The following is a 10,343-nucleotide window of genomic DNA, read 5'->3' on the forward strand; positions in this document are numbered from 1 at the left end:
TCCTATTTCTTAAAAAGAAAAATTACCTAAAATAATCTAATATTTTCATGAATTTTCTACAATAATCCATCTACTGATTAATCATGAATAATCCAACTTTGGAGATATTTTTCTAGAGTAAACTTGGATAACCTGATGACTTACTATAGTAGGTCATTCACCAAAAAATAAGCTGAAAACTAGTATTAAATTAAAGAAAGTTTTAAAAATTTACATAAAAAAATTGTGAAATCAGAATTAATTTTCACATTTTTTTACATTTTATTTTAATTTATATTTTTTCAAAAAAAAAAAAAAGCTTACTATAACAAGTCATCCGGTTATCGGGTTTACTCTAGAAAAACACCCCCTAATATTAGAATTATTTATAGTTAATCAATAAATGAAATTATTGTAAAAAAATCATAAAAATATTGCATTATTCTAAATAATTTTTCCCTCATAAAATTACTTATTAAAGTTTGCTAGTGCTGGAGATTGGCCCAAAAGGCCTATAATCTTTTCTCTTGGCCAACTCCACTTTTTAAATATTGAAGCGAAGTGTACCAATTAATTTTGATGGTCAACCTTTTTTGACACATGCATGCCTTTCTACATATGTTCTCATAGTCGACTGTCGAGTAGTAACTGATGCCACAAGCAAAGGGTGTTACATTTCCATTTCTTTAATCAACCAATCCTACTTTTTTCTTCTCATTATATTTTCCCATTCGCACATCATCTAATTTGCATCTGCCCTTATACATAATAACTTCAGCAATTCTAAACACAAACAAACCATTTTAAAAGTCGTTTTGTCCCTTCTAACATCAGATCAGCATAGCAATGCCCACTCCTCTGTTAGTCCAGATCACAAGGAGTGTTTCTCTATCTCCTTCATTCCGCACCTTCATTTCTCGCATTGGCAGCTCAATCCACCGTGCATGCTCTCGACATCGACCGTGGCTGGAACTCTTTGAATTCGCAGCGTATTCTCGGCCTCAATCACTGTCCAATTCCACAACAAGGATCCGTAAAAATGTTTCCTATTTCTGGACTAACTACCTTACATTGATCGGTGGTGTGCTTGCTTTCTCTCTTTTATCTCATCCACTGTCCCTCCTCTCTCTCCTTCTACTCCTTGCTGCTTGGATCTTTCTTTACTTCTTTAAACCATCTGAGCAGCCATTGATCCTCCTCGGCCATACACTATCGAACAATGAAATTCTGGCTATCTTGGTAGGCGCTACACTCACAGTGATGTTCTTTACGAGTGTTGCGTCTCTGATCATTTCTGCAACTCTAATTGGTGTAGCCATTGTGTGTCTCCATGGTGCCTTCAGAGATCCGGCAGAGCTTTTCCTCGATGAACAAGATCGGGTTTCTTCATCTAGTTTATTTTCTATTGCAAATGGTGCTTCAATGACCTCGATTCCTGCTTCTGTCCGTGAAGTTGTTTCCATAGTCTGACCTTAAACTTCAAATCTCAATGGTGCACAATAATGTCAATTGTATTAGACTTAGGGCATGATATACTGTCTACTCCTTGGATCAGTAGTCCATTTAGTACTTCTCTTTTAAAGCTATCTATAAAAAAACTTACATTTTTTCCCAAAACAGCAAGGACGATAATATACATAATCGTTATAAAAACGTATTATATGTGCTTGTGAAAGCTTGTTTCTTAAGCAATCGAATTATTCCCAGTCACGGTAATTGATCAAGAATTGCTCAATCCAATCATAACAATGACCATAATATTAAAGCCTTAATCCCAAAATATGGGGCCATACATGAACCAAAAAATTTCAGTGTATTGTCTATAACTTTTACCAATTACTCCACCGAACCGACATTCCAACAATAACATAGCAACTCTAACAAGGCAAGCAATTCACTGTGCGGCAATTCCTTCTCTGTCGTGACAATAGCAACTGAAACAAGTTGCATAATTTCCTGCGATGAAAATTCAGAGCACCCAACAAAAATAACAGCCACCAACAAATAACAAGAGTTCTGTGTCATTCATTCATCTCACAATTGAAATTATAAAATGAATAGAAATGCCCTTGTTGAAAATCAGGCATTCCATGTACCATCTTATTGGTATCCCAGATGTTCAAATGTAATTAGACTTCCATTAACATTTGACGTGAGAGGAAAAAAATTTTACATGGTCTACAGGACCAGATTCCAGAAACAAACACATCAAATGAGTACCTCAAAGTTATAATGTATGCTTCTATTTCGGGTCTGGGGTATGAATTGTCCTTGTTCAATCAAAAATAGAGTGGAATTAATCTGATAGACACGTCGAATATACTCTTTTCGGCTTAAAGCTATGTACTTTCTTTCACATATCCTTTGGTATCTTCTGCAACCTTTGACCACAAATTAGCCATTTTCTCAGCAGACTTTACCTGTCAAGAGACAAAGTAACAAACATCTTCTCAAAACATCACTTGATAATTGTAGTTAAAAATTTATATGTTAAAATCATTATTAATAAATACTACATCATAGTCATCTATTCAAATCAATGAACAATGAGCAACAGTGACACAAAATGCATTAATTTATTTGATTTTCATGAATATGCTTCTCTGAGTGTATGTAGTATTCTATATGCACGTGTGTGTGTACGAGTGAGAGAGAGAGAGAGAGAGCCTAATAAGGCTATTGTAATGTATCAACAGCAGATGCGATTCTAAATTACTCTGATGCCCATATAGAAAGCATAAAGGTATAGGGCCGGTATCCTACGGTGTCCTCCCCCCTCCACTCAACTAATTGTGCAAACGCAATTCCATCAGTCCTAGCCAAACACCAATCCCAACCAAAATGGAAAAAGGCCAAAATCTACTGCGCTTTAAAGCAAATAAAATCCAAATCCAAATCCAAATCCAAATCCAAAGCAGCGAAAAACAAATATTTGAGGTAAATAGATGTTCCAGTTACTGTAAACAGAAAAATACAGTCATATAGACAAGTAGAACTATATCCATCGTTGCAGAACTGAAACAAAGCCAATAAACGAAATGGCAATCTACAGGTATACAATCTATTGATGAGGGGAAGATAATATTGTTCCGTCTTCAAATCACAAAGCCACCAGTCCGAGACCGAGACCAAGAGCAGTAGTCAGCAATAGCCAACCCAACACATAAAATTACCTTAACATGAGCAACCAAGTACCCTAGCCTATCCTTGTGGATAGATAGAGATAGATAGAGAGAGAGAGAGAGAGAGAGAGAGAGAGAATAAGAGAGAGGAAATGAAAGGCAATATATTGAATCCTTTAAAAGCAATCCTGCTTTTACAGTTTTACAACTACATCGAGCATCTCTATAAAATTTCCAAGTTCCAGAAAGTATTTTAAACAAGGCAATGATCAGGTTCCTAATCTTTCGGTCAGACTGGAAGGGGATAAAGGTATGATCGTCTACACTGATGAGCCTCAAAATATAAATCCAAAACCCATTTTATCTCTATTGCTAAGACCCCATACCATTTTCATTCTAAAGATTCATTTTCAAGCATAATTCTCAAGATAATTTTCTATCCATTTGATAAAATTAATAAAAAAAAATATAGTTTAACCAAGCTTTTGGCAGCCTATCCTCCGCGTGTTTCTTTGCTCAAAAAGAGATTTATTAGATCATGAGCCTTCTTTCTTGCTAGAATATGCAGCTATATGCCAATATACACACACTAGGGTTGATGATTTTGAAGAGCTTCTGACGCAAGATTAACGTACCAGAGATTGATTTTGAAACTTAGGTTGATAATTTCAAGCTGGTTTTTCCATATTCTTTTACTTTTAGGGTTGATGATTTTGATAAGGCCTTACAATGGAAAGTCTAGAAAAAAATGTTTGGATCAGGACCCATTTTACAGCCCTTTTTAAACCCTTATCCAACCCTTATCTTTTAATTTTTATAAATTAAATTTTAAGCCTAACCCTTTTTCAACCCTCCCCCATATACAACCCTTAAATTGAAGGGCAGGATCAACGGCCCCAATGAGGATCCAGCCCGTTGCACAGGCCTAGTACAGACCAATCAGCACAGACTTAAAATAGAGGAAAGTATTGCACAGAATAGCTCAAATCGCAATGGCCATCAGGCACTAGGTTCAGGTCAGCTATACAGGATCAATGTTGGAGAAAAGAAATGTACTTCTATTTCAAATTGGACCACAGATGCTTAACATTTTCTCAAATTGAATTCCAAAGCGTTATGCTTGAGCTAAATTGAGATAACGGCTAATGATTTCAAATGAGGTTATTCATATATGTCGAAACCAAGATTTAAACAAAAAATTGCCCACAGAGACCATTAAAAACACCAGCCATGTCCTGCATATATCCTGTTTCCTAGCAGTTTATCAAAATTATAGACAGATAACAACATGATCATTATTTGCTTCACCAAAGCAAGACCACAAAACAAATTGTTACCACAATAACTTGATCTGCTACTCCTGAACAATACCAAAAGTCAAATTGAAATACTGTTGATCAACCATAAACACGCATTCTACAACTAGCAGTAACATAGCCAAATAGCAAAAATGTCACCATTAACCTGCTCAGTGGTCACTGCAAGTGAATTTCCATTTTCAGTATTTCGCTATGTCCAAGAGAAACAAACTGACACAGCCAAACATATGACAATGTTTTATCCTCAAAATAACCATAAAGCGTCATTGGATATAATTGCTTCTCTCTTCAATCACAACTGGTTCCAAGTTCCAAAACTAGCTTTAGTACCCTTACAAGTAACAAGTCCATATCCAAATCCAAAACTGCAACACACCAATAACAGCAAGTCAAATTAGAAGTTCGCTACTATTAGGTCAGTACAATTTACCCAGAATATAGAGGCAGCATTTCCACAAATTCAATGTCAGGCACTGCAGCAACGCAGCCAATAGTAGATTACGAATAACATATGACATGACTTTGAAAGTAAAGGGGAAAACAGTTGGTCTTTCTGAAGATCTGTAACAGTTGAACACACATAATGAAAGGCAAAGTCTAATGTAAAAGAGCACTACAGCACTGCACAGTTGACAAGTACAGGAACAAGCTACATTTTCATCATACACTGCAATACTAGTTCAGAATTCAGGTGCAAATTTTTTGACTTAACTTCAACCTGGGCCCAATTTTTCGGGTGTTTGACATACCTTGATTCGCTCATACTCTCTGACTGTAAAGTTTTTCGACTCTTCAGTAATTTTCAAGGTTTCTTTCAACTCTTCGACCTTGTGATTTTTGGTCTTATCAGCACCAAAAACTCTAGATGATGCATTTTCAAGCTTTTCAGTCCTCGATTGCAAGGAGGAGACTTCTGATAGAAGTGTCTGAACTGTTAACAAAGCATTCGCACGATCTGAATATGCATTGTGAGCAGCTAACATAAGTCCTAGATATTCATGAAGGGTATCGTATCAAAGATAACAAGCAAGTTTTCAGAAAAATGCTAATCTCTTTACCACTTTAAATCTAGGATACCAAATTCGGAATGAAAACATTTTCAAGCAAAAGGTCCATGCCTTGTAAATAGGATTCAAAAGACAACCTACCCTAGTATGGATTTTAAGACTAAAAGAAGCACCACAAATCTAGAAATTCAGTTTGTTTAATGAAATAGAATACCAGATTTTTCACTGTTTTGGCATTCAACTCCCTGTACATTCTGCTGCCTCTGACAGTAGCTGTTGCTATGTTTTTCAGTTCAGCAGCACGTGTTTTTTGACTGTCGAGAGCAGCTGCCTCATTTTCAAATTTTTTCAATTATATAAATGAAAGCCCTAACTCTCCCATTGTATCTCCCATATCTTGCTGAGCTTTGACAAGAGATTCAGCCTAAACAAAATTGAATAACTAAGCATTAAAGCATTAACATTCCCGTTTATCATCATAAACCACGACATGGGAAACCAGTGAAAAATAAAAGGAATCGTTGAATGACCTGTTTGGACACATCCGTAAGACGACCCTCAAAATCAAAAAGCTTCTCTTTCTTCTCCAAAAACTCCTTAACTTCCTCAATGACTGCTGGTTTAGAATTTCCCCAATCATTCGTAACAGACTGCTTCAATTCTCTAAACAGCCTTAGAAAATCCCTTCCACTTTTAGCAGGGTGAACTGCTTCATGAGGCGCCACAACACTCCTCGAATCACCAAACAGTTTCTTTGGTAGCTTAGCAGCCCCATTTAGCATCATTGACGTTACATCTGTGCTTGTGGGCAAAGGAAGCTTTCCTGGCACTTGCAAAAATACTCTCAACTCATCACTCGTCCTAAGCACCGGATGAGCAGCCAATTTCCTCAAATACTTCTTCAATGCTACTCTTCTCTGCTCAACAAACTCCTACTTATGCATCACTTGAATCTCCACCACACTCTTATCTGGCCTAGGTGGTATGAAAAACCCTCTATACGACTCTGATAACCTATCCACTAACGTCACCACATCCCTAAACCTCCTCCTAACACTAAACTCCGAACCGCCAAAAGATAGCATTTTCATCTTCGTACTAATCAAATAAGTCACATAAGTATTCCCTCCGGGAACAATAGAATTTGATGACAAATCATGCTCTTTCCGCGGGTTCAAAACCGTAATAATCAAATACTCCAAATCCAATTCAGAACTCAAATTCACCTAAGGACTCCCAATCCCATTGGAACCCTCACCATTATTGATTTTCCCAATAACTGGACTAATATTCACATCATCGTGATCAGAATCATCAAAATGTGAACTAAAATCGACATCTTTTGACCTAATTTGATCCTCCTCTTGTAAAGGAAACAACAACGGATCTGAATTAGTAGGTTCAGTAACAATTGATGGTGACAACAAAGGATGAGGATGATGATTTGAATAGGATAAAGTCGTCATTACACTTTTATAATCAGAAATCGAATTAGAAGATGATAATAAAGGATCTTCAAGAATTAGGTTTTCCATATCTTCGCTTGGCGAAACTGGATGAATATCCACTCCATTCTCAGAGCCCATCATATTTCTTTATTAATTTATAATTATTCTCTTAAATCCCAAAAAAATCAATAAAAACAACAAAAAAATCAAATTAGTTAAAAACCCTTGTTGGGATTAGTGTGACTTGAGTGCACATTTGATGAGGTGCATTCATGTGTGACCTTTGGGATGGAATCCCATGAATGTGTTAATGTGGGTGTATTAAGTTAAGTTTTGATGATTGATTTATGATGGTAATTAAGTATGGATTAATAAGGTAATGAAGTGTGAGATTTATGGGACTTAATGAAGAAGTGGAAAGGTTGTTTCAAGATGCTCTGAAATGTAAAGTCGAGCAGAAGCTCTCTGAAGTGCCGCTCGACCAGGCTGCTCGACCGAGCGAGCCATATAGGTAGGTCGAGCGGTCAGACAGAATGCTCCAGAATGCATCTGATACTCGCTAATTAATCAACATATTTTTTTGATCCATGAACACGTCTAAAAGGATTTTTTTTATCCAACATATTTTTAACATATTTTTTTGCTTCGAGTTAATAATTCAACTTTTTATCTTTTTTTTTTGAAAAAGTTTATTTTTTTTAATTAATTTTAATTTAAGAATTTAATCTTTGTTTTTAATTTGTTATTAGCATAATATTTTATTTTATAATAATTCAATCTTTACCCTTAGTTTGTTATCAGCATATCATATTAGTATGCTGACAACAAATTAGGAGAAAAGGTTAGTTTTTTAAAAAATAATCTAAAATTGAAATTAACATAACGGATAAGTGGAAGGTTGGATTATTAATACAATTTTTTTTTGGATTACTGGTTTAGACTTTTGATTGCATGAAAAGGCATTTTGAGGACATGTATTGTAGCCATTCAAGACAAGTATGAGAGTCATGACTAGCATCCATACGACTATACGAGATATGTATGAGAGAGTCACAATTAGCATCCATACACCGATCGGAGTAACATAGTTTTTCCTGGTAAAAATAGGCTTACATTAAGAATCAACACTTAGCCCCCTCATTTTTTACATCATCTTAGATGAGCTCTTAAAATCTAGCATGGAAACCATGTCGTGATGCATCTTATTTATTAATGACATTGTGCTTGTTGGAGAAACTATTGAGGAGATAAATATGAAACTAGAGGAGTGGAGGGGCAGTCCTATAAGGTAAAGGGTTGTGTTTAAGTCGTATGAAAACATAATTTTTGAGTTGCAAGTTTAGTAGGAGCAACAAAATGATCTAGAAGTGGGTATTGGACAAGATGTAGTCATAACCAAGTTTAAGTATTTGGAGTCAATTAACCTGAATAATGGGAAGCTTGATGGAGACGTAAATCCATCGAACACAAGCGGTTGGCTAAAGTGGAGAGCGGTCACTGAGGTGCTATGCGATAAAGTAGTTCCCCACTAGACGAAAAGAAAATTCTATCAAATGGCCATTAGGCCTCCTCTGTTGTATGGGACAAAATGTTGGCCTGTAAAGATATTCTACGAACAAAAAATAGATGTAGTGGAGATGAGGATGCTGAGATAAATGTGTGGGCACACAAGGATAAATATAATTAGAAATCAGGAGGTGAGAAAGAGAGGTCAAGGGCTGCCCTGTCGACAATGTTGTGTAAAAACAGGTTGAGGTGATTTTGACATGTGAAGAGGAAGACCGAAGACACAACAGTGAGAATGGTGGAAAGCCTTATGGTAGAAGGTATGAGAAGCCAAGGTATATAGAGCCAAGAGAACGTGGGATGAGCTAGCAAATAGAAACTGACTTGTAAGAGTTTCACCTCTCGGAGGACATGCTCGGAGATAGAAGTAATTGAAGACGTCGTATTTGTGTTTTAGACTATTAATAGTTCTTGTCTCTTTATTCTTTTCCACCCTAATTATTATTGTGGTGCATTTACAATTTTAATGTGGTTTTCATGTGAGTTGTATGCTACTCACCTCTCTTCTTTGTAGGGCCCAACTATTTGAGGGAATATCCCCCTGTGTACATTCCTCTTTGCCTTCTCTTTAGAAGGGGTACGAGTATGATTTATCCATTACCTTCCTTCCTTTTCGGACCCTAACTTGTGAGAGATACTGAATTGATGATTATGACTTTAACTTTTGACTGTACTAATTCTAGGGTTATTGTTTTATTTCATATGATGAGTTTTTTCAAATTCAAGTAGATAATGAAAATTGAACACCTAATATAGAGTGAAAGTTGAAGCTTTTTATTTTGTTAGCAACGAAACTTTGAAATTAATTTTGATTTAAAAACTTTTGACTAATAGTTCAGCTTACCATTCTTAAAAAAATGTCCTCTTAATAATAGTGTAAGTGTAAAAATCATGCTAATTAATTTGTTAAGTTTGTTAATTAAGTCAGTTAACATTGTTTCAATTAGATACAAAATGCATTTTTACACGTAACTTGTTTCTCTAAATAAGCAAGTACATGCAAATATTCTCACTACCAAAAAGTTAATAAAAACAAAAATCTTTCTTTCTTCTTAAACAAAAATTATTATCAGTTAACTAAACTATTATTATTATCTTTAACTAAATGTTGGGATGAGTTATCCCACATCGATAAATTGAAAATGGTGTGCACGCTTTATAAGCTATTAGAGACCTTCTTCCCATTGCCATATGGTTTTGGGATGGTAAATATCTCCTTGACTTATGAAGTGTGTGCACTTGTGTCCTCCGTTAATATGCTGGCATTCACAATAAGCCCAGCCTAATTTAACACTAAAAATTAAGATTAATTAATATCAATTAATTAACTAAAAACTAAAATAATTAATTAATCAACTAAAAACTGAAATTTGATACATGTTCACTCTTTTGGCAATAACTTTTATAGGAAAATCACATTAATGCAAGGTTTGCGGCATTAGAAATTAGATTTCAAGATTTTTCCAACGATATATCATATGCCTATTTCCGACAACCAAGCGAGAAAAGACGATCATTTAAAGTTTGCTTCTAAAAACTTAAATTTGATACATGTTCACTCTTTGGCAATAACTTTAAAAATAAAACTTACATTAATTTAAGGTTTGTGGCATTAGAACCAGACTTCAAGCGCTTTCTAACGATATATTATATGCTTGATTCTGACAATCGAGCAAGAAATGACAACTGTTTAAAGTTTATTTTGATCTTTAGTACATAAGTAGATGGACCCAGTTGCACAAAATGCGCGACCAGACCGCGGTAAAGTTGGCAAAACGCGTGATCGAACTGCGGTAGAATTGCACAAAACATGCTTTTAATTCTGACAACCGAACGAGAAATGACAATCATTGTAATTTCTTTTTTGTTATCATTTGGGCTCCACATTTTTATGAAATTTGC

The 10,343-nt window shown here is 35.4% G+C and overlaps 1 protein-coding gene and 1 pseudogene across 1 annotated transcript; one reads left to right on the forward strand and one right to left on the reverse strand.

Annotated features, from left to right (window-relative positions):
• Positions 1 to 751: 751 nt before the first annotated feature.
• On the forward strand, positions 752 to 1,604 carry LOC130812835 (PRA1 family protein B3-like). The gene has a single exon (XM_057678448.1). It carries the CDS (start codon positions 826 to 828, stop codon positions 1,447 to 1,449), a length of 624 nt encoding a protein of 207 aa, XP_057534431.1. The 5' UTR covers positions 752 to 825; the 3' UTR covers positions 1,450 to 1,604.
• A 1,588-nt stretch (positions 1,605 to 3,192) lies between these two features.
• Positions 3,193 to 7,016, reverse strand: LOC130812833 (sorting nexin 2B-like; annotated as a pseudogene).
• Positions 7,017 to 10,343: the final 3,327 nt, after the last annotated feature.

This window comes from Amaranthus tricolor, chromosome 5 (assembly GCF_026212465.1).
Source record: "Amaranthus tricolor cultivar Red isolate AtriRed21 chromosome 5, ASM2621246v1, whole genome shotgun sequence".
NCBI classification, from domain to species: domain Eukaryota; kingdom Viridiplantae; phylum Streptophyta; class Magnoliopsida; order Caryophyllales; family Amaranthaceae; genus Amaranthus; species Amaranthus tricolor.

Bases quoted from the DNA above. Each gene is read 5' to 3' on its own strand.
- LOC130812835 (XM_057678448.1), top strand. From the start codon at position 826: ATGCCCACTCCTCTGTTAGTCCAGATCACAAGGAGTGTTTCTCTATCT.